Source organism: Lepisma saccharinum, chromosome 8 (genome assembly GCF_977018435.1).
Source record: "Lepisma saccharinum chromosome 8, izLepSacc3.1, whole genome shotgun sequence".
Lineage (NCBI taxonomy): Eukaryota > Metazoa > Arthropoda > Insecta > Zygentoma > Lepismatidae > Lepisma > Lepisma saccharinum.
The window spans coordinates 83,521,940-83,547,058 of record NC_139236.1 but is presented as its reverse complement, the minus strand read 5'-3'; the positions used below and the strand labels follow the sequence as shown (position 1 = coordinate 83,547,058).

Below are 25,119 nucleotides of genomic sequence, written 5' to 3'. Positions count from 1 at the left end.
AATTAATTTACAGCACTTGAAACCTAAAGTAATATGTATGTACCTATGTATATTTTCAACCAATAACATACCTAATCTAAGTAGGAAAGAATACGTTTTTATTTTCTTCGTCACACACAGCAAGGAAGCAAGAATGAAATCGTCTAACTCGGAACAGAGTAAAATTTTCAGAAATGAAGGTAATAAAAAACTGAGTAGCGGCGTATAAGACGCAACCTGTTTTTCAAACCTATTTTTAAAGGGGAAAAGTGCGTCTTATACGACGGCAAATACGGTATATCAAAATACTAATTTGGGTTCTAGAAAAATACATGATTGATGGATTTGGTGTTTTAAGTCCACTTCATTCACAGTAAGGTTAATCGGGACTGGACCTACAGTTTAAAGTGGGATCCGAACCACTATGTGTAGAAAAGTACATGTATTTGGAACTCTTGTATGTATTTTAACAATCATTCTAATCTATGTCGGTCATTTTACCACCTAGGTTAATCGTGGCATTTATGATGAATGATGAGCTGATGAATGAAGGAATCAACCTATACCTGGACCAGAGTTCGAATCCTAGACCTCTGGCTTCGTAGCGCCAGACGTTGACAACTACGCCACGGTGGCCGGCGTTACTAATCGTAAAGTTTGAAGAAAGAGGAGATTCTTTTATTTGTCGAGTCGAAATCCAGATGTAACTCCTGAGCTACAGCACATGAGAGCTAGAAGGTGATTTAAAGTGGGAGTACGTCACTTCAAGAATGTGCCTCCACCTGGGATCGAATCCGGACTCTCTTGATTACGAGCCGTTAGCGTTTCCTCCGTCACGCTATTAGGAAGGTCAACTGTTACCAATAGCAAGTCAACTGGTAATAAGTATGAAACTTGGCGGCGGCTTAATCGGGGGTGAGGGTGGAAGGTGTATTGCAAGCATGGGTGCAATACAGAAGGTCGACGATGGATCACTTGCCTCTTGCCTGGAATGAGGAGAAATGCATTACTTTTCCGTTTTACGTATTTGATTCTCTATTCCATTTCTCTTTTCCTGTGTGTTTTTTCTAGCTTTCAATCTTTTCTCCGAGTTAGTATCTCTTTGTTCATGCCTACTTCCTCTTGTCTTGATTATTTCTTTCTCTGTTTTCTCTCCTGTTTTCGGTTTCACTTTTCTTTATTCTCTCTTTATCTAAATTCTCCTTTTTCTTTCTTTCCCCCTCTCTCTTTCTTTCTCTCTCTCACCGGCTTCTTTAATTCTCTCATTATTTCATTATCTCTGTCGCTTCAGTGTATGTCTTCTTCTAACTCCTCCTTCATTCCTTTCCCCTCTCTCTCTCTCTGTCAGTCGCTTCTTTTCTTCTTTCCTCCTGTCTTTATTCCCTCCAATCTATCTCTCTCTCTCTCTGTCTGTCACTTCTGTATTTAGTTTCTTTCTTCTCCACTCTTTTCCGTATCTTTCTCTTCCTTCTGTGTGTCACTTCCTTACTTCTTTCTCCCTGTGCTGCATTCTTCTCTTGGCTCTTCCCCCTCTCTCTATGTGTCGCTTCTTTATTTCTTTCTCTCTGTCAATTCTCTATTTCTGTTCATTTTTCTCCGACCTCTTTCTGTCTCTGCAAAAATATTATATTGTCCATCTCTCTATCTCTCTTTCTGTCTGTGCCGCTTGTTTATTTTTCTTTCTCTGTTTTTCACTTCTCTACTTTTCTCCTTTTCCATTGTTCACTGTTTCCGGCTGCTTTAATTCTCTTCCATTCTCTCCTTCTCTACCGCTTCTTTCATAGCTCATCTTTTCTCCCGCAAAACTTGTATTCCTCCTCATGACACTCAAAAGCCTACGTAAGCGTAATTTTCGGTTATGACCCGCCCCCACTGGAAAATTATCTGTGGGCGCCCATGATTGCAAATTAAAATTTCTCGAACGTAGGGAAAGGAGCGTCAAAATCATAGCTTGTCCCGTGTAATTTATTCCTCGCAACGCCTCTGTCGTGACATTTTCGTTATTTCTATCTGCAAATATGCCTTTGTTATTCGAATGATATTTCACAAAGCCGCGTAAATGACTTCTACAACGCCACGCCATTTAGAATGTCGCAATCGTGCGAAATGATGTCTGTACCTGACACGTCCTACCACGCTTCTTTGAGTTCCAGAACCTTCATCGGTCGGTGATATCACGGCTATTGTTACACCGAGATTTACAACGTACAACACTTTAATCTCGTTTCGCTATTGTCTATAAAGGCTAGCCTTGCTCTGCGTGGATTCCACAAGTTCAGTTGTCTAGCCTGAGGTCTACAAGCGACTTTGAAGAATGGAGAGAAACTGTAACGGATTTTCGTGTTCTTACAGGTACATATTTATATAATTTTGCTTGGAGTTCGTGTTTCCGCAGTTTGTTTGCTTCGATGTAACCAATTTGTTCACGAGCTGCTACAGTCTGCTACAATGCACCTTATTTATTTCAATATTTAACTATTTTCTTAATGTTTGTAATATAGAATTTTCATCGTGCTTCTGTAAACTATGTTTTCCTTGTTTAACTGCCCACAAAAATTAATAACTATTACTGGCAAAATATTGTGATGTTCTTTCGATATGCACTCTTCTGATTCTTCAATATTCTTTTACAGCTGAGAAACATAGTTACTTTTTATTACATGAGTCATTTGCACTATTTGAACTTTTAGTTCAATGCAAGGAACTTATAACTGTACTTGTGGAATTTCAAATATTTGTTAAAAATTGAAAATGTTTTTTGAATATGGACTTCAACTTTCAATAAATGCACTTGTCCACGAAGAGAAAAGTTGTCTAAAATTGTTCATTGCACTTGTGAAAATTATGGACACTTTTCAAAACATCAGATAAGGACTTTTATCGTCAGTTGAAAAGTGGTTTTGCAGAAAAATAATGAAAAAAATCTCTCAAATTAATATTACATTTTTATTTTTATTTTCAACAATCATTTATTTGCTTCAATTTAATAATTTTAAGATAACCTTCCATGGGGACCATCGTCAAATGCCTCGTTTCACTCGACCTTGCTATTCATGGTTTTGGGTTCGAGTCCTGACCGGCAAAAGACTCCCTTGCGTGCGTTCTTTTATCAATTTCTCCTAATATCACGCCCATATCGTCGGTATTAATCTGTCGAAGTTAAATAGTACAAGTACAATGGAAAACAAGACATTTCAAAGTGTTTTTTTTCCTGGCTACAGCTAGAATATGGCACTTTAAGTATATTTTCACAACTTTTTTCAAGGTCTTTGCAAATGAAGTTTAAACTCCTCCATAAGAAATTTGAATTTTTCCTTTAGTTATATACTCGAGGGTAAAACGAGATTCAAGAAATTATGTAGGAAATATGTCATTCGTGTCTACATAATTATTGATCTTAAAGTTAATCACAGAACACCTGAAATCAAATAAAGTACATTTACAATAGGTGATAGATTCCTTCAGTGCCACATGATTTCACTCTTTAAATGCACAGCTACATACTAAAGTATCTAACTTCGTTTCTAAGTTCATTCTGATTCTGGAGCATTTATTTAATTATAATTTTAATGAATATAAATATATCCATATCATATTTAGGGTCGAGTTCAATAGAAAGTAACTATTCAAATACTACATGTTTGAACCTAGTTATAAAATAAATTTAAAAGTATAATGGAAGAATGACTTATGTCGTATTAACATAGTTTCAACAAAGGTAAGAATGTATTAATTGTTTTGTTGTTTTGTATTCTCGTTTGCTTAATGTTCCAAATGTTAAATATGTACAGAATTTGCATTGTATGTGTACATTTATGGCATACCAATCTTCATACCTCTGTTTGTATCTCTTTTCTTATGAAACCTTAATTCATTTTTCTATTTGTGAATGTAATCATGTTTGTCCAGGATATACTTTTAATATGAGAATTGGAAATAGTTTTAGTTTTAAAGAAAGAGAAGAAAATGGAAACCCATGTATATTGTTTTTCAGCAATTAAAAATTACTCCCTTTTACTTATAATAATACCCCTGACCGATCACCAAGGATCAGAACTGACATTTTTAATTCCTTGCACGCATGATGTAACGTGCATTGTTTAAATTGCTGTAAATATGCCTATTGCACAACATTAAAAATAATTAGATTCATAGAATTCAATAACAATATCTGTTAACTTTTATGTTTATTGTAATTAACATAGTACGAACACGCAGAATGAACGTACTTCATGTTATTTTACTTTAGAATAATAAATTAACAAAACATACAATGTAATGTTCAAGTTGTAAGAATAGAATTGGTATTCATCGTAACGATAAAAAATACAGACGGTTATTATTTGTGTAATAATCTTTTTAAAATCGACAATGTTTTGCCATGTTTATTTCTAGTCCAAGAAGAATCCTGGCATAGTATATTTTAAGGTGTCCACTTTGTGGTATTGTGGTTAGCGCAGTATGCTACAAAACCCAAGAGTTTTAGGTTCGAATCCTGGGTAAGGTAATGACATTTCGTTGTGTGTTTGTTCTTTTGCCTATTTTCATCCATTCACTCTTAACGTAAAGTGATAGAAAGTGGCGTCAAATAACCAAGATATAAACACAAACTGACACTCCTGTACATACTTACATTCACATTCTTGCTAATTAAGCAGTCATATTGTAATCCTAATTATATTTTCTAATTATTTCAGCTATGGAAATGGATATGGGAGATTTAATTTTCCTAACCAGAATTTCGCATCAGCAGGAGCTTCGACTGGAACGGGATTTGGAGGCTCTGGAATTGCTACTCGATTTGGAGGCTCTGGAGGCGGTGGAGGAAATGGATTCCATGGAGTCTTTGCGTCGTCCTCTTCTTCAAGCTCCAACGTAAACGGAAAGACCACCAGCCATAAGTCTGCAACTGTGGGCGTTAACGACAATGGAAAAGTCAAGTTCTACACCTACCACGATCCCTAAACACCACAGTTGAGACGGTAAGGCTATCGACTGGGCAATTCTCTAAGAAGTGTCATAAAATTGATTTTATGCTTAGTCTGGGCCCTCGCACCGAGCTAACCTACTCACAAGCTAGTGTATGCTTACCTGACGAGGTTAGGCAGGCCAGGTTTGGTGTTCTTGGGTCACGTGGGACACAGAAGGGCGGGGTTTCTGTATCATCAGTTTCTAGAGGCCCCACAGAACGCATAACAATACAATTTTCAGACCTTGCTTGCAGAACAGCCCAGTCAATAGCTTTACCAACAGCATAGAAGGATGGATAAGGGATACTGCAGAATTCATTGCATTAAAATCGGAATCAAATTTTCTAGGCAGTAATCAAAGATTTTGAGTAAATAATGTAAATTACTTTTGGAATCGAATGACTGAATGTGAAGTAACACATTCAAAAGTTTTATAAAAAATAATAATTCCTTTTTTAAAATTTTTAATGGATTAGAATACAGAGCATTAAATGGTTGTTAAATGTCTTAAAAATACATAAAAATGTACAGATTACTCTTTAAACAGAGTAGCTCGACATATTTGGACATCTTTCTTCGGCTAGGAAGGTATATCTGTACGTAACAATGTGCTTCAATACATATCGAAACTGGAATCTGTGCATATTTAAATTGATACGTTAAAATTTGTCGTTTCTGTAGCAACGTATTAGCACTCGTTGATCGTTCGAGATAAATTTGTCTTTGTACTTTTTCATTATCTGATAAAGTTTTCGTTAAACTACTTTCGTTCATTAGAGCAAAATAACTCAAAATGTACAAATAAAATCACAATGATCCAATAATTTAAATGCACTTCCATTTCTTAGAAAATATATAAACAATACTACATACCTTACTTTTGGTAATTACGTCATATCTCTGATACGTGTTTCAAAAAGGATTGTTTTATTTTCATATTTGCAATCAAAAAATCTTCACATATTCGCAAGAAAATTAATTGTTCATATTTAATATTTAAATTATTTTATATTTTAGGAAAGTGTCATTTGAAATAATATTTTCTAAAATATCTTTGTATAACGTACTTTAAATAAAAACAATTAATTGGTAGAAGTGTATTTTTTTATGAATTTTTAACTATGGTCATGTTCCATCAAGTTTGTGTTCAAATAATCCATGTTCACTAGAAACAAAGCTGTCCTTTGTCATGAAGGCCCACAGGGGTTGTAGAAGTAAGGTGCACATATATCAGGCCTGGAAGTGGTGTTACCAGCACCACACTCCGTCTGCCTTTAACCTCCAATGTCCGGATTGTGCGGGGTTACAACATTGTTAGGTCACCTTCACATTTTCATGTATAACTTTAGGACAAAGTATGCTGAGTTTTTCCTATGTGAAAATATACTTTTCTTTTTTTTGCCTCGATTAACATTTTCAAGCAAAGTGTGATTGATATTCAACAAAATACTTATCTGACTGAATTCCTCCATCATTTGTTAAGAATGCCTACCAATTGTATGTTGGGAAAAATAAATTGTCAATAATTATTTTATTAAATTCAGCACCGCTGTTACGCACAAATCACACATTTACAGAGCTTGAAGGGTTTTGCACTTCCAGAACCAATATGGGTTGCACAGGTATGTAACGCATGCACTTTCATTTTTATGTCAGAATAATTATTCCACACATTCAGCTTTGTAAATTGCAAAATTAAATTCTACCATAATTTTTTAAGTTCATAATAATTACTAATAAAATTTTTATACTTCATATTTAAGAATTTGTAAATAAAATGTTTTTTTATTACAAAATATGAGTATTTGTATTAAATATGTACCTAATTCGATAATGTCACTTTGCAGGAAAACTGAACGCTTACTAGATGAGTAAATTAGTAAATTTACTTAATTCTTCGAAATACTTCTTTTCGAATAATCACGGTTTTTCAAACTCAAGCTACAGCAACAGACTATATATTGAGTTCTAGATTTTATCGAAAAATCATAGTTTTGCCTCTAAATCTGTTTCAGATATCGTTTTTTGAAAATTTTGCTTTATTGTAACAACTATAAGATGATGTTATTAACTTTTACTGTAATATGTAAACATGTAAGCCTTTATACAAGTTTAATTGAATAATCGAAAAAATAATTTAATCTGTGAGAGTAATCAAGATAGTCTAATTGCTTTCTCTTTCAATTAACATGTGCATTTCGTATCCAGCTATCGCAACAATTTCGTGTTTTCTGATATCAAGTAAATAATTTATCAATTTACCTATAATCTCAAGATTGTCTGTTTTACGGAAGATTTAAAAATCAAAATTTTGCCAGCTGTATTGCATTAGTATTTTTTCGTATTTTATATTTTTTTTATATTTAGTGTCGCTTTTCTGCCCCTTTTGGCTAATTGCAACGATGAGGATGTGTGATGATCAGACGAAACTGATGAAGTAACGATAATGGAGAACAACCATGACCAAACCGGAATTCGAACTCGAAACTTCTGTTTTGTGTTAGTAATATCCAGGTTTTTAAAATGTAGTAATTTTCTTTAGATGTTACTGGAAGAGAAGAAAATAAACTCGGGTGTAGTTATTTACAATTTATAATTAAATAGCACATGTTTAACTTATCAAAAACCATAATAATGTTATATTGTTATTGTAAAAGTAGGATCCATTTTATTGTTTCTGTGGTAGATTCTGAAACACATTTCATTATCCTATGGTAATTTGTTCGAGAATTCAGAATAAAATATTACCTAATAATTATCATGAGTCACACAAACTGTTAGCACTAGATGAATGATTGAGGATGTTTATTACTAGGGTTTGAAATGGTCTGTCCGATGACGTTTCATCTGCTACATCAGCCAAGAACTTTAAAGAACTTGTTCCATTATTTTTTCATTGCAAAAGCTACAACTGAGCGTTACCTCATTCGTCTAAGCAACAAAAAAAAATAGCTAGTCACACTGTATTTTGCTAACACTTAACCTGACACCACGTATATTTCAAATTATAAGTTATTTTAGTCGATTTGGGATGGGTATGGATTTGTGTCGCTCATTCTATTCTCTATTTTATTTTATTTTTTATGTTCAATTTGTTCACATTAAGTAATTTATTTTAGTATTACAAATGCATGTATTGTTCTTTTTATTTTCCAGAGTTAGGTTATAGAGCAGCCTAAGGCTGAAGCTCGCTCTATACTAGATAATAAGATTTTTTTCTATTCTATTCTGTAACCATATCGAATTCTTTTAACACTGTATTTGGTTAATAGGCAGTCGAGACGGGGCCCTCGGCCAGGAAATGGTAATATTTTGAACAAGAGAATTCCCAAGAAACCTGGAAGGTAAGTTTAGACTTCTTCAAGTAGACAAATCGCTATTTCCAGCTGGCTCACAATTGGGGAAGTTGAGAGAGTCAGGTAGGTGAAATTATACCATTGGCTGCAATACCCGTAATATATTGATAGTATTTATGGATCTTATATTGTCCCTTGGAATGAAATGTGTATCCCAGTTATGTCAGATTGTTATATATATATATATATATATATATATATATATATATATATATATATATATATATATATATATATATTTATCACGTTTGAAATATTTTTTTCTATTTGCGGCCCTTTTGAAGGAAATTTGTTCCCTAGTATAGGCCCCTTTGTAGATGGGGGCCCGGAGCTGTAGTCGACCCAAGCTTCCCCTGCAAGGCGTTTTCCCATAATTTTTCATCTGGTGGTGTGAATTCATATTTAATATATACGATATAATGGTAAATTTGGATTCAATATGACCATAAATTATTTTTTGTGAAAATTTCAGGCATGTGTTAAGAAATTTGGAGGGGAAGAGTGTTAGGGTAGCATTGGAGGTATTGGACAGTGCCGGATTAAGGTGGGTGCTGTTGATGCTGCAGCATTAGGCCCATTCCTGAAATAGGCCCAGATGAAAACAGACGAGAATTTACCGAAAGCTGAACAGTTTTCTCTTGCTATATTAACCTGAAAATAAATCTTAGAATGAAATTTGGAGCCCTAATTTCGGACGCCTAGACACAGCGTTAGTTATTATACAGTTACTATTTTTCTTTGCGCTGTGACGTAACTATAACGTCGTTGTGTTTATTGTTCACCGAAGATTTCAAGTTAATGCCATCAAGTTTACGTTAAACAGTTTACTTAGTAATTTAGCTGCGATTTTTACAATATCTTGGCGATTGTTGCCACTTTATTATTGTTCGGTAAGTGCGACGTAGTAAATTTTTCACCTTGGAAGTTAGTTGTACACAAAAAATCGACGGTATTGCATTGTTAGGTTTTGACGTGACAGCATGAGGCCCAATTTCGTGTTTATTCGGCCCTGTATAGATATATCCAGTGCTTTCATTTTCTTCGAAGAAAGGTTCCGGTACTGTTCAAGTTGGTTTGTTATGATGTTCATGGTCGTCCGGAAGGGGGGGGGCAAGGGGGGCTGTGGCCCCCCCTGGAAAATGAAAGTCAACCAAAAATTATATAATTTTGACCTATAATTCCATTTCAGCCACAATAATATGTGTTAATTATTGCATGAATATGATAAATTCAAATTTAAGCAATGTTTTCTGAGGGAACAACACTATTATTTTGGAAAATGTGTCTTGTTTGCCACCCCCTGAAAAAAAAATACATTTCTTGCCCCTCCCTGGAAAAAATCCTGCGGACGTCCATGATGATGTTCATCATAAAAACTACTCAAAATATTGTGGTGTGTTCATAAATGATAGTGCATCCATTTTCTTGCACACAGTTTCTATTGTTAAAATAAAATGTTATTAGTTAAGCGGTTCGGGAGTAAAACTTGATAACTGAAGGAACTTCAGTCACTATCGTACAGCAATTGGAGACTGCAGCTACTGAATCAGATGTTAGCTAAATTTTGAACGGAGTGTGGGTCAAGTTTTACTCCAGAGCCGCTCACCTTTATTCTCTTATAAAAAGCTTCCAGTACGGCGTACCGTTACGTATCGACAGGTTAAAAAAAGTATATCACTCCCACTTGCCCTATATTTGGGCCTAGGTGGAAGGAGAGCCATGTTAGTTTTTTTTTTCCCTCTCTCTCTCTCTCTCTCTCACGAACACTTTGTCATCTCACCTTGCGCGACTGCAGTTACCAGCCTTCTCAGCAGCGCGTACTGCTTCGCTCTGCCCACTCGATTTCCTCCCCTTCTCTGCCGCTATGCGTGGCCTTGCTCTACAGATTCCGGGGAGAGAGTATAAATAGAGAAATGTTTTAAACGAGTAACATAGATTTAAATGTGTGGGAGGGTTCTTTCGTTGCAAAAGAACACTGGAAGAAATTAAATAACGAGAATATCTGCATAAACTGTACACTACAATATATTTCGTAAATAGGTCCTCCTAATTCTTAGATTGGTGACTGCCGGTTAGCAGTTTAGATGAGGAACCCAAACGGATTCTTTTTCAGCAATCAAGTTGACGCTAAAAAATAATACAGGAATAAAGGAAACTACCGAAGTGTACGAAAAATATTCTTAAATATTTTAGTACACTTGCATATACACACACACAAACATATTATGTTATGGAAAGTTTACGTAATCTCGTTGAAGTCTGAAGTTTCTGAACTGATGTTTCAAAACCAATTTTGAATTCCATGGAAATACTTTATATAAGAAAGGCATTTGTCTTCGCCAAAGTAAAACTACTTTTGTTTCCAACAATACCATGTCAGAGCTATTCCATTGTTTGAATATTGCATTGTTCACTTTATTGCTACAAGCAGTGAGCAAAGTTTTGTTCTTAGTCCTTTTTTTTTTGCTACTTTTTCTCTCTTCACATTTTCAGCATCCTCGTTCGTTCTCATTTCGATTAGTCAGTTATGGTGCCACATCAAAATAAATTGAAAGCAGGGGCAGTTAACCCCCCCCCAAAAAAATGTTTCCCCGTACTATGGTTTCCCAATGCTAATCTTGTCTACCAAAAGGAAGTAAACTGTTGTTGCCTTTCTCATCTTTGAGTTCTTCGAGATACCACTACATGTCCTGTTGACAGGAAGGAGAAACCTGATTGATTCAAAAAGATCCTGTTTTCAGACTATTCTCATTTCCAATCCGAAAATATTTATTCACAAATCTAAGAAAACGAATTTGTCAGAAGCAAGGGGTTAAAAACACACTATTTGGAGATTAAATCGAATAAATTCGACTGTATGCAAGTATTAACAAACATGTGAAAAAATGTTCAAAGTAGCACACGAGTTTGTTTTTAAAATAGTGCTGTTTGCGAGAGCGTAACAATAAATAGGCATTCGTCTGTTCAAAGTTATGGAATGATATGGTTATAAAAATAAAATATACTGATAACAAACCTCTCGATTGCTAAGTGAAGAACATTAATTTTTTATCAGCTGAACAATAAACGAACTGCATAATTTCGTGCAAAGAAAACATTTTCTTGATGTGTTGAGCCGATTGCACTGCTATAAAACCAAAACAAAACAAATTTGTAATTGTCTAATAAAAATTATCTTTCCAGTTGATTAAAAAAACAACAAAATGGGATTGAAACTATAAATGTACGTATCAATGCAAATCACTATATAAACATAAAATCAGAAGAAACAAAGCTTTGAGAAATTTCTAATTAGAACATTAAGAGCATTCTTTAGAATCATTTATTTTTACAAACGATTATTTTACACCCTAAAATATTTAAGTACCTACATATCGAATTTCCATTCGATATCATTAATAATTCAATTTTCTAAAGTTTTTCAACATAAACATTTTTTTCTTTCCTTATTGGTTTTATAGGTGTTAAACCCGCTCTATACCAATTGTTCCATAATTTTTTTGTTCTTCATTATGTAGAATTATACGTACCGGTACCTCTTTTACATGATAACCATAATGTTATATCAAATTACACTTTATTGAATAAATATAATTTCATATGTCTACATTACTACCATGGAAAAAAATTAAAATTATAAACGGAATTCCTGTATCCAGTGTAGATATTAAAGAGAATAAAGAAGTTGGTAGAGGTATTAGACTTTTGTAAAAGGTTACCCTTTGATGAACAGAATTTCTCGTGCTATCAACCAGGTGAGTTGTGGAAAGGTTTCCGAACTTTCGAGAGCTGATGGCACTCTCATCTTCAGGGTAGCAGTGAAGATTAGTGACGTTAGCTCTCGAAAGTTTGGAAACGTCTGCAGAACTCACCTTGTCAATAACCCGAGAGAGTAAATTCATTCGTAGCCAGAAAAGCTTCAAGACTGGTTTCCTTTTGGTTTGTATAAAGTGTACATTGAAATATTACGCAATGAACTACATTTGCATATAGGTGAATTTACTAATATAATTTTATGTAAATGATGATTTAATTTTACATGACTTGATGTTATTCTTAGGATTAAAAAGAACTTTCTGGATGTATCAAATGTGTATAAAACAATTACAATAAATATTGTATTACATCAACCCCTTGTAACAATTTTAGTATTGTTGGCAGTGTGTGTGTATAGCAACACCTTAGGAATATAAAGAATGAAAAACTTGATTGCATTTGTACACTTCGCAACATCTTATTTGATCGCCCCGAAAGAATTCTAAGTCCCGAAATCGTAAACTTAGCAACATTGCACTTCAGCTCCAGGTGAGAGTAGCCAACTTTGAGTAGGTCCTTCCACTAGACGAAAAACGCTGCGGTGATAGGCTTTCAATTTAACACTTTCCATGAACTTAGAAACTATAAACCGCTATTATAATACACAATCAAACAGAAATAATAAATTGGAAAAAAACCTTGAAGGATATTTACGATTCTGTTTGCTCGACTTGAAATTTGGAGGGTTTGAAACACTGAACAGAGTTTTTCTCCACCTGGAGGAAATTGCCATCAAGTTTGTGCACAAAGAAGCAAATTTGCGAGGAATTTATGCGATATTTTATTTACAATACCTTGCATAATATGGAACAGTTCTCAAAAACATATATTTTACACGACTTGTCGAGAAAATGTGCTAGAAACACAGGAAGGTGGGAGTCTTCATAAACGTCAACATATTTTTAAGGGTACAACGTCATGAAATTAACGTAGAGCAGTTGGTTAGGCGCTGCTATCCTTATTTTTCATCAAGCGTGAAAGATCGCGGGTTCAAATCCCACCCTCTCCTCTCTTTTTTTGTTTGCTGAACAGATACTGTTGATATTAGAATATTTAAAAAATGAATCCGATGCACACTTGAGGGACGTCCCTTCTGCGCATATTTCCACTTAGAAGTTGGAGATTTCCAGTATTTAAAGTTAAAACTTTTCTTTTTAGTTATTGTTCATATATTGTGTTAACACACACATCATGACTAATTCACAAATCACATATATGTATTCAGGATGCAAAATGTAATGTTATTTAAGTTATGTATTGTTTGTTCTTTACTGACACCTAAAATATTGATTATTTGATTTGATATACTAAAAAAAGATACACAGTTATGTTAAGTAGTGATGTAGTGCAGTACTGTAACGAAGGAGAGCATTTAATGAGTTCAAATTGCTAAGATTGGTAATTTTATGCCAGTTTCTTCGTAATGACTGTTGTCAATCCCCTCACCACCATCTTACCATGCGTCTAAAAATAATAGTAAATCACCAATTAACATAAGTAAATGGTTATTGCGACGAAGGCCGATTCGATAAGAAACTACTAATAAGTATTTATATAGTAAGGTGACAACCAAAAAATTCAAAACCTCATACTGATCGTTAATTCATCACTGCTTTGTATCTAAAATGTTTGTCTTCTTTGAACAGAAAGTACGAGTATCAGATATAACAAACTTTCCGCACTAACTTTGCAATATTCGAAACCACCATTACAGACTTAGCTCTATGTAACTTGATTCTGCGCATTCCACGTGGCATGTGACTTCCTTCTATCATCGAAATAACTTTTTCTTACTATTTCCTTTCCTCTCGTGAAATACAGAGACCAATGTTAACTTCTTAGCACGGTGGATAAACTTTACACCCAACGATATACTCCTGAAAAAAAATCCTGCCTAAGTGGAGAATCGAACCTACGACCTCCCTCGTAAGAATCAAGCACGCTACCTCTTCTCCAGGTAGCTCATGTTAAAATTTGCTACCAGTTTGAAGAAACCAATTCACACATAATGTCATATCTATAATTTCCTCATGGCAATTTTCATGAGGAAACGAATTCAGATAAAATCGAGAAACGCTGAAAGGGAAAGATGATGAACATGTCTATTGACATTTTGTCATATTTTGTAAATTGTGTAAAAATTCCGTGTTTTGAACAAGCAATCGTTTAGTTACGAAGTATTTTGTTGTTTGTTTAAAGTAGGAACAGGAGAGCGAAAAGAGTCATTTGAACCAGACCCCGTTTGACAAGAAACTTCAGCTTTTTTCCAAAGACTGTATGGAAAGAGAGAGGAACGTATGAAATATAAAATATGTGTGAAATTTAAAAAAAAATGGAAACCTTGAAAGATAATACTAACGAACTTCAAACTATGAAAAACATATTTTCGTGGTGGAAAACTCCAAGTCATTTTCGAAATATGAACTTGATGTTTTTCTTTATTATGAAGTGGATATATGGGACGATACGATCCCTCAGCAAGAAAATTTTAAGTAACCTACCTCCAACTTTTTCAATGGTCATAATTACTAATTAGGGTCCGGAAGTTGATGAAAAATCAACTTTTTTCTGACCCTTAAAAACAATGCTAAACCTGATATCATGTCCCTTCAGTTAGAGCCGGAAAGCACTTTCTATTTTACATTTTTTTTGCATTTTTCTGTCTTTTTGGCTTTTAGTTTATTTGTCAGTATTTTTAAGTTTTTGTTGCATTTTTACTTATTTTTGAGGTTTATTTTTCTCCTCCCCTGTTGTTTCGTGCATTTTAAATGCATTTACTAGTAAAACTTACATATTTAGATTTCTTGACATGGTCCTTTTAGCAAATTCACCATGAATCGAAAATACGGTCAATGGAAAAGCTTAATATTATTCTTATCTGAAATGTTTGGCAATGGATTAAAATACTTTGTGTGAAGATCTACTTTGAGGTTCTTTTTCTGGACACTATTATCGCTTTAATCTGTAGTTTTAAAGTAAAATTAGTCACAATATTAAATGCAATTACACTCTGGTATACGCGAAGCAGAACTGTATTTTCGGATGCTGGCCGACTACAGTATCATAGAAGGCCCACTTTTAAAGGAGATTAATTGGTTCATTTGGTGTTTTAAGTCAACTTTATGCATAGTAAGGCTAATCGGGACTGGAACTACAGTTTAAAGTGGGATCCGAACCGAGTGCATAAAATAACGTGAACCGTCTGGTGTAGATTTGCTTATGGAATGGAAGGTCATGGGTTCAAACCTACTTCTTTGCAAAATCTTTTTCTGAAGTAAACGGCTTTGGACGAGAATGCTTATCTACGTTTCTTGGATATTTCCGTTGATATTTATGCGATTTATGTCCAGCATTTCCGGATGCAGAAAGTTGACATGTAAGTTCTTAATATGTGTTAACTTATAACAGCTGAATGAAAAGAAAAGTATTTCCTAAAATCCTGCCAATCACTGAAAGATTAAAAACATTAGTAGAAGCATTAGTTCAGGCATGCACAGTGGCGGCGATTATGGAGTGTGAGGGGCAGATGACCCAGCACTATGCTAAACATTATCTACAAATGGAAAGAAACTGTCCTTGCCCTCCTCCCTCCCCCCACCTTGCCCCATCAGTTTTGAAAAACAAACGCCACTGAGCATGCATCGCATAAATATTTTACAGTAATATCATATAATATTATATTACGTTATTAGAACACTTCGTACTGGGTAAATAAAAAGGAAAAAATAGTAAGGAAAGGGTGGGATTTGAACCTACGATGTTTCGATCTTGACGAAAACAGAAAAAAAACGAGAGTGTTGTCATCTAACCAACTACTCCAGGAGATTACTAATAGAAAGCTCAGTAAAACACGTTAATCTCAGTTGAAGCAACATTGTGCCGGAGTTTCGAACCATTTTTCGCCAAGAACCAAGGAAAAGACACACTTTGCAGAATCGTTTGGTGTTGTGCAAGGTATCTTTACTAAACATTTCGCATAAAATCATCATAAATTTGCCTTCTTGCATTCAAATGTGACCGCAATTCTTTCCAGGTGGATGAGAACCTGTTCAGTGTTTCACAATGCACATACATTTTCCTATTTTCAAATTCAGAACGAAGAATCTTGAAATATTTTCAACATTCGTATTTCTACTTAACATTTTTTAGTCTACTCATATATTTTATTACTGCTTTAGGGTATCTTTACTTTATGGAATGTGAAAGAATGAAAAAAAAAATCACGAGCGTTTTCATTCAGGAAGAAGAAATGTTGCAAAGTTGGCTACTCTTAGTTGGCTCTGAAGCGCTATGCTGCCAAATTTACGAATTCCGGACTTTGAAATTTTTCAGGGCGGTCAAATAAGATGTTGCGAAGTGTACTTCGGTTACCTACTTCTAAAGGTTAATCGCACAGAGGTCTCTGGTAATGTAATGAAAATCTGACGATACCATGATACCGGCTGTTCCATTTACAACGCAACCCGGAGTTGGGTATAGTACAACTTTTGAACCGGAAGTGGTACACATATAATCCTTATACCAAATTGAAGCCTTGGAAATTTTAATGAAAATAGTGTTACTTACATGCATCTGGCAACCATGCGATGAGATTACATTTTCCCCCGCTTGGAAAGAAACAGGAAAAGCCCATCGTGTTCCATTCCTGATGCATCGCGTGGTTGCCAGGTGCTGTAAGTAACACTATTTTCATGAAAATTTCAAGTTTCTTTTTTATTTGTTCAGTAATTGCATGATGTATACAAACACATCTTTTGTGGCACTGAAACACCAGCAGTGTTGCCAATGCACAGTCTTAATTTCTAAAAACAACGATTTTCCTAGTTTCCCCTTAAAGACGCCTCATCCGATTGGCTATAGGTAGAAATGAACATTTCTTTTTTCACTGCCATAGATGCCGAGTTAATCCACCTAACCAAACTGAAAATTACCGACGGCATTTCCGTACATGTGTGTTACGTGCCATTGTTCATGCTTTGTAAAAAGTTTCAATTACACTTCCCGTTACATCTTGCAACACTGCGTTGAAACTAATGAAATCCAATCATTGTTCCCCGGTTTAAAAATATGTGCATGAACAAGGCTTCAATTTGGTATAAGGATTATATGTGTACCACTTCCGGTTCAAAAGTTGTACTATCCCCAACTCCGGGTTGTGTTGTAATGAACCTATCCTGTGTTCGTTTCGTATGAGTGGTTCTGTTTATTTTCAATTTACCCATCTGTGAATACATTGATGACGAATAATTTAGGCTAAAAGAATTGATAATATTCCAGAACACTAAAATTTACAATATTCTATCGTGAAGCAGTCTGCCTGTTAATTTACAAAAATGGAACGCAACAGTCTCTTTAAAATTTAAATATTAATATTTATCATGATTAAAGATAGATAATGATTAAAAATTACAATTGGGTGCACCATAAATATATTTTTAAAAACTGAATCATTAGAATTACATTAATTAGAGTAACTATTTATTGGTTGCTAATGCTTTAAAAATGACCATGGTCATTTTTTGACAGTATTTGGACGACATCGGAAATTGACGGTGTTAAAATCGTCATTTCTAGTCAACTTTGTACGGCGTAACTAATGAGAATTGCTGATTCGTATTTCGTATTGACGTCGGTTAACTAGCTTATGAAGTTAAATGTTAATTAGGATGATCAAAATAAAATTTATATTGGATGGAGAGATAGAGCAGAGAAACATCCACCAGTCTTGTGACCAAACATGTTGAGTGTTCTATTCCTGTTTTCGATTTCTACAACTCGAAGCCTTGCCAGCAACATAAAATAACCCAATTACAAAATATTACACATTGTTTACAGAAGATTCGAACACAGGACCTCCCACTGCTTAATTATAAACATGAAATCAGCTAATGACTATCTCCATGCAATTTTTTTTTGTTATATATTCGCACAGGAAACTACTAAATTATTTTTAAGAATTCAGAATCTCTAAAATGTTCTGCTTATTTTACGTAAGGTAAAATTAAATTTATTATGTTTAAAAACTAAGGACACTAAATGTAGGCATTTTTCTAAGTGCAATATCAATTTTTGACCAAATTCAAAAGTTCATTCACGACAAATTAAGAAAATTTAATAGAAAAATACGTTAATTTATTAACAAGAACAAATAGCTGTTCCAGAGATAAGTTCATTCATAATTGGAAAATTAACTACATGTTACTGTTAAAATTATAGTACCACTATTAGGATCATCCAAGTGATGAAGTCATGAAATCATTTAGGGGTCCACCTGTAGAAATTGTTTCCTTCCGTCCTCTCACAAATTGGCCTCCATTTCGGACAGTGTCTAATATGGTTCTTTACCTGTATCGTTTACAGTTTTACACCCTTTGGAGGTTACGGAGGATTCTTCGGCCCAGCCTTTCCAGGGGCGTACCCCAAAGGGGCGGCAGGAGGAGGGATCATCGTAGCTCCGGGGCCGGAACCACTCAATCCTCCAGAAGCGTCGGCCCCAGCGATGCAAGGTACTTCAGCCGGAAATCCCGAAGCCTCTGGTCCTCAGCGTTCAGGTGGTTTGTTTGGTGCCGGTGGTGCACCAGGGTTTGGTGGAGGGTTCTTTCCAGGGTTCTTTGGTGGCATGGGTTTTCCACCAATTGGTGGCCCTGGCTGGAAAGGTGTGTTCTCATCGTCTCAGATGTCTAGCAAGAATGTTGGCGGTAAAGTTGTCACTGACAAAAAGGCAACCACTGGCTTCTCTGATGATGGAAAGGTAGTTTCCTATACGATGCAAGACCCTTGAAGTTGTTCATCAAAACGTTTCCTGATCATTTTGCAAAATTTTCAATCTAAAATTTGTAGAAAGTAGGCCTATCCATAAGAAAACAACTCCTTAGCTCCAGAAAAGCAGTTAATAATTAATATTATGACATAAATATATTCAAATTTTAGTTGTACCTTTCCAGAGTACCAGTGTACCAATAATTGACATTTTTACCTGTGATAGTATTCATGCAAGGGGGAGACGAAGTAAGTAATTGTGTAGTAGTATACACATCGCAACTTGTATACCTATATATGTTTATTAACGTTCATTTCCAGGTCAAACCGCTTAATAAAAATATATGTTGAATGTTGTGTAGTTACACAAGCTACAAATATTATGAAACTACGCAGACCTGAGATAATACTCAATTAAATAACAAACAAAAATTATAAAAAAATATGATTACTTTTTTAAAGTACGAAAAGTTACCATTGTATGTCGAATAAACTTGTATTATTGAGTTAAACTGAATATAAATTCACAAATAAGAAAAGCCTATTTATTTATTTCAATATAGTTAGTTCTTATTTTATTTTTATTTAATTGTTATAATGGTTGATGTATTACTGGACGAGGTTCAGTGTGTGGGCAGTGGCGGCGATTAGGGGGAAGAGGGGGGCCAGTTTCCCCCCACTTTTCTCCATTTTTGCCCCTGCACTATGCTAAACCTTATCTACAAAAGAAAATATACTGTCTTTGCCCTCTGTTTGGGCACCTTGCCCCCCCCCCCCCGGTTTTGGAACCCAATCGCCGCCGCTGTGTGTGGCTCTTCTAACAACAACCTAAGTATGGGCGTTGCAAAGGGGAGGGGGGACGTCAAGCGCCCCTCGTCCGAAAATTGACATAATTTAGTTTATTGTAGAAAAAGGGGGATAGTCTTTGAGTTAGTTGAAGGGGCGGGAGAAAATGAGATTATTGGAATGGTCACGCACCATAAGCTTGGTGTTCTAAAATTTTCCCCTTAACTTTCAGATATTCCGTTATTAAACTTTCTAAAATCATTAATAATATTGAAATGATAATCATTCTTGTAATTTGTTAAATTTTTGTACAAATTATGTACAAAATATGAGAATGTTTATGTATTTCAAAGAATAAATTAAACCTATTTGAAGCTAATGAAAATGTAGAAACATATTGATTGATTTTTGTTATTAGGAGTCATTTTTCTGCCACTTTTGGCTAATTGCGAACATGAGGATAAGTGATAACACGATGTAATTGGCGGAGGGACACTCACAAAACGCCCATTCAATCATTGGGTTCCGGGTTCGATACCCGATGGACACACACAGTGGTTTGGATGATTGGATCCCACTTTAAACTGTAGCTCCAGTCCCGATTAGTCCTTCCGCGCTTAAACTGTAATTAAATACAAACCTAATCAATCAAACAGAAACACGTAAGGACTGATTTTTAACGTCAGGTTTAATTTAACAATATGCCTGAAGGGCTTTAGAATGCAAAACAAGAAAATAATATAAACCTCGGCAACAAATAATGCAATAAGATTTTTACTTTTAACAGAATTATTGTGAACCAGCTTATATAAACACCATATGATACTCTTGCCACAGGATCCTTTACTTAGAGACTCAGAGAATCCTAAAGCCGATTTATGCAGGAACAAGGTCGGAGAATTCCCACCTAAGAACACTCATGCCGATAATCGAACCCGGGTCTCCACGTAACATTCAGGCGCCATACCAACTTTATTTTTCAAGAAAAAGGAAAAACTCCTAAGCAGTGATTTTCCCTGCCATTCTCTTCCATTTCACTTTTACTCAACTCTCTACGTTCACATTCAGGACAAGCATAAACATCATACCTTGCCCGGGATTCGAACCCGGACCCTTGGCATCGTAGCTGCTGTTCTAACCACTCCACCACGGAGGTCAACACTGGGCCACCATGACGTGGGATTTGAATGCCAACAATCTTTAAACGTGAAGGACCAAAGCAAATATCGCCAAGATATTTGACACATCTCATTTCATATCATAGTGGACATGCCCAATGAACTAAAAACAGTAAGAACTTTCAGGTTAAAAGCTTCAATAATAGTGTCTAACGATAAAGCACATTTTGTAAATTTCTAACTTAAAGGAAATAAATTAGATGCATAGTAAGTGATTTATCAACCTTCACCTAACGCGTCCATCAAATTTTTCACGACACGCCCCATAACATTCTTCACAAAAACCCAACTTGGTACTAAACTCTCTTAAATCGTACTTACACCCTCCTAGATCAAATGTTGTGAATAAACCCTGCAATTAGGAACCATTTATTTTTCCTTTATTTACTGTATTCCTTCCTTGTAAAAAGCAGGAAATTTTAACGTCAAAAAGGATATTTTCTTGCACACAACAGATAAATTTCCCTCTAGGTCAAGAACTTTACTGGAGCACAAGGACAGGTGGCGCTGATTGCTTGATGAACACGTGATAGTTTTTTCTTTTTGTTTGGTGAAAACACGATGATAAAGCAGATGGTCTTCGACACGAGTTTTGCTGAAATCCGTAAGTACACGTTTTAAATCTTCTTTTCGCGTATACTTTTTGTTCGTTACGTAGAGCCAGTTTTCAGATTTCCGTAACTTGTAGTATAGCAAGAGTTAAAACAGGACATTTTTACGACTCCCATTTTCATTAAACGTGCGTATTATGTAGGGAGCTAGAACTGAATGTGTACCTTGCTACGCCCTTTGTGGATACGTACTTAGATGTTATTTACCACGGCTACAGATATCTTAATCTCAGGGGGATAGGTTCTTTGTTCGAGAATTCCAAATAAGAAAGCGTTTTATAGCCAAGAGGATATAGTTAAATGCGGATCTATATTCTGAGAACTATACAAAATACAGAGAAAATATATATATATATATATATATATATATATGTATAATTGAAAAGGCTTCTTCTCCTTTGGTTATCAAAAAGGCTTCTTCTTCTTTGATTATCGAAAAGGCTTCTTCTTCTCTGACTGTCAACAAGGCTTCTTCTTCTTTGATTATTGTAAGGCTTCTTCTTCTTTTCTTCTTTGATTATGGAAAAGGCATCTTCTTCTTTGATTATGGAAAAAGCTTCTTCTTCTTTTCTTCTTTGATTATGGAAAAGGCTTCTTCTTCTTTTCTCTTTTGATTATAGAATAGGCTTCTTCTTTTTTATTATTTCTTCTATATACAAGAAAATCTAGTAGCGTCGTCTCGCTTCCTTTTCTTTATGCCTTATACATGTTTTCTTTCCTTTCCCCGTGGGTCTTTCTCATTACTTCCCTGGCAATTCCCCAGCAACCAAGCTATACTTATATAAAGGAGTAGGGTCGGCTAAACTGACACTAGCGCCACCTCCTATGTAACGACCAAAAGGGGATAACCAGGATCGCTAATAAAAAGCGCTGCCATGGCCCAGTGCGACTAACAAAGAGCGCAACCGAAAAGTGCTTCGGGGCGTCTAATTTGACACAGCGCCACCGGGGACAAACAACCAAAACACTGACGATGTTCTCCTCGTCAGAGAAATTAAAAGAGATTGAGATACATTTCTGAATTCATTAGCTCACTTAATAAATTTCCTAAACGTTTCATATGCGGCTATATTCTTAATTCTTTTAATTTACTATATACATCATTCTATTTACTTCTATTATAGTATTTGAACTCTTCTTTTATATATTTCTCAATTTACTATAATATATATAATCCCTCTTCTCCGCTCCTAGTTTGTACAATGAGCTCTGCTCTTCTTTATATGGCGTGCTGCCATCTATCGTCGATTCCGAGAAACCATTCCTCCTTGCAACCTTCATTGTGTCATCGAAACTGGCACGTGACAACTTAAGATACTGCCCTACAAAATGCGTGCTTTGCCTTTAAATCTTACAATTGTGATGTTATATTAAAATCGTGCCCAGTTGCATGAGACCCCCCCCCCCATTTAAATTCCTTATGACGAGGGCACTGCATAAAGTAGAAGAGGAGAATACATATTTTCTCACGACTGTATTAATTACAACTCATTGTTCATTTCAGTTTCAAATTAATGTGATTCGATTTTCATATTTCTACCGTCACGGTACTAGTTTACTATCCTTCGGACAGATTTCTTCATTTCTACAGAAGAAACTACTTACCGTAATAAGTTCCTGTAGTATTGTCTAACATCGGGAAGGTGTTTTGTGTGAAATTCAGGCAAGTTTTCCGTATCCTGGAAACGGATTTCTTCAAATTTAAAAGTTTGAGGTTCATTTGGGGGCAGGTGACTCCGGCCAATTTCTAACATGCCTTTAACAGGGACTCTATAGGGGCTATCCACCGGAAGGAAGTGCCTTCGCGCGGACGCCATACTTGTAGCACAACAACTTCCGGTTCGTAGGCTCATAGCATGCCGCTAAAGGGAGCTGAGATTGTGTCATGTATGAAAGGAACGAATGGGTGTGTACAAGGGGGATGTAAACTACGATCAGGGCTAAATAATCTTTCACGGATCTCTCTTCATCCATTTCCTCGAGATCTAGGCGCAAAATTTATTGCATTCAAGCTGTCAGGCGTGATAATTGGAAGCCCATTAGCAGGAGTAGACTCCGCAGTAATGACAACGGATGTGTAGGAACCCAAAAAGTCGGAACCTGAAAAAAAAAAAATCCCGTTCCGATCCAGAGTTCGGAAGAAAAATGATAGAGTTTAAAAGTAGTTTATTCCATACATATTTTTTTTTATACTAAATGTCCGAAATTTATTGAAATTAGCAGTTTTTATTCCAGAAATGCAAAATAAATCATCACCCAAAGGGGAAATTGTGTGTATAATTAACATTTTTTTTAGTATCGGGTAATGTTGAATATTTTCCGCTCCAATAATCTCCCAATTTAGTCGGGAAATAACATTATTTTTCCCGTTCTGAACGTCAGGACTTTAAAAATACCCCGTCCTGTTTCCTTCCCAACCAAAAATTTTGCGTCCCGCACCCCTTGCACTTCATTAAAGGTAGACGAGAAATCATTCAAATCTCGATTTTCTCTCAGTTTTAGTGATATGAGCAAAAATATTACTTTTCCTTTCAAAAGATGCTCGGTCATAGTCAGGTAGGTTACACGTTACGTTCTTGAAGTACACACGAACTACTAAATTTTTGTGTAACCAGATATTATTTTTGTGTGTGTGTAACCAGAGGAAATAAATTTTTGTGCAACCAGAAGAAATATTTTTTTTGTAACCAGAAAATTAAGTGCGGGTACTATTATTAATTTTCGTATTTTGCAATGGAAATCTTTTCAACATTGATAGAGAAGAGGTCCTAGGTTTGAACACCATGGCCAGGCAATGGTGTGTCATTGTGTTTGTCCCATCAGTAATTTTTCCAGTTTATTATTTATCTTCATCGTCATGTTTAACACAAATAGCAGAAAATTGACTTAAAATAACAATGAGCGTTTTGTATTTCTGCGTTCAAACGGGAACGAAACCAGCAAGTGTGCATTACCGCATCCCTCTGACTCGCCCTGACTGAAGAAAGAAGAAAAAAGCTCCTTTTCCGTTTTTTATATGTCCGCACATCTCGCATTTTTTCACTTAAAACATAAATGTATGCATCCAAAGATTTACATGCTTTAAGCGCTCTCGCTCTGTAGGAAAAATTACTTTCTATTAAATATGTAGGCTACAAATATCGCCAAATGCAACGACGATCAGCAAATGGATATCATCCTGTAATAATGCCGTATTACTACCTATTTGCTCATCCAATTGATATGGAAAGGCCTCTACTTTGCCCTGATATCTCTTATTCTCCTCGTCGTCAAGTGGTTTTATATGATCCATTTCATCCGGTATACAAAACGAGAAGAAAGGCCTCAAGTACGCGCTTGAATTACCCAGCCGCCGTGAACCGGAAGTTGTTGTGCTACAGTTCGACAATCGATTGTGCCGTTCGATATGTTTTTGTTTACTCGTGGACAGCCCCTATAGAGAAAGCCGGGGAGCCGGAGCGGAGCGGAGGCGGGGCCGCGTTAGCGGTTGGTGGCGGTAGGTCAATTACCAAAGGGGCGGAGCCCGGAATCGGTGGGAAATTTCGACTTGAAATTTCAAACGAAAATAGTGAAGAATTGCAATTACTTTGATCGTCAATACGCCTTAAGGAATGTTCCGCGAAGCTGATACATAAGTACGAATGTCAAAAATTGACGAAACGAA

General features: G+C 35.5%; 2 protein-coding genes across 3 annotated transcripts in view; both read left to right on the top strand.

Moving 5' to 3' along the window:
* The window catches only part of LOC145991228 (uncharacterized), a 55,720-nt gene extending 36,301 nt beyond the window's left edge, over positions 1-19,419 (top strand). The window contains exons 3-4 of one of the 2 annotated variants that reach the window (XM_083127187.1): positions 8,222-8,293; positions 18,482-19,419. In XM_083127187.1, coding sequence (XP_082983313.1) covers positions 8,222-8,293; positions 18,482-18,902 — 493 coding nt within the window. In that variant the 3' untranslated portion in view covers positions 18,903-19,419. The remainder of the gene's footprint in view (positions 1-8,221; positions 8,294-18,481) is intronic. The other variant, XM_083127188.1, reaches the window with a different exon arrangement.
* Positions 2,173-6,029, top strand: LOC145991229 (uncharacterized). The gene is made up of 2 exons (XM_083127189.1): positions 2,173-2,331; positions 4,677-6,029. Exons 1-2 carry the CDS (start codon positions 2,294-2,296, stop codon positions 4,942-4,944), a joined length of 306 nt encoding a protein of 101 aa, XP_082983315.1. The 5' UTR covers positions 2,173-2,293; the 3' UTR covers positions 4,945-6,029.
* Positions 19,420-25,119: the final 5,700 nt, after the last annotated feature.

Coding starts and splice junctions, on each gene's coding strand:
- LOC145991229 (XM_083127189.1), top strand. CDS start 2,294: ATGGAGAGAAACTGTAACGGATTTTCGTGTTCTTACAG. Junction 2,332..4,676: donor GGATTTTCGTGTTCTTACAG/GTACATATTTAT, acceptor TAATTATTTCAG/CTATGGAAATGGATATGGGA.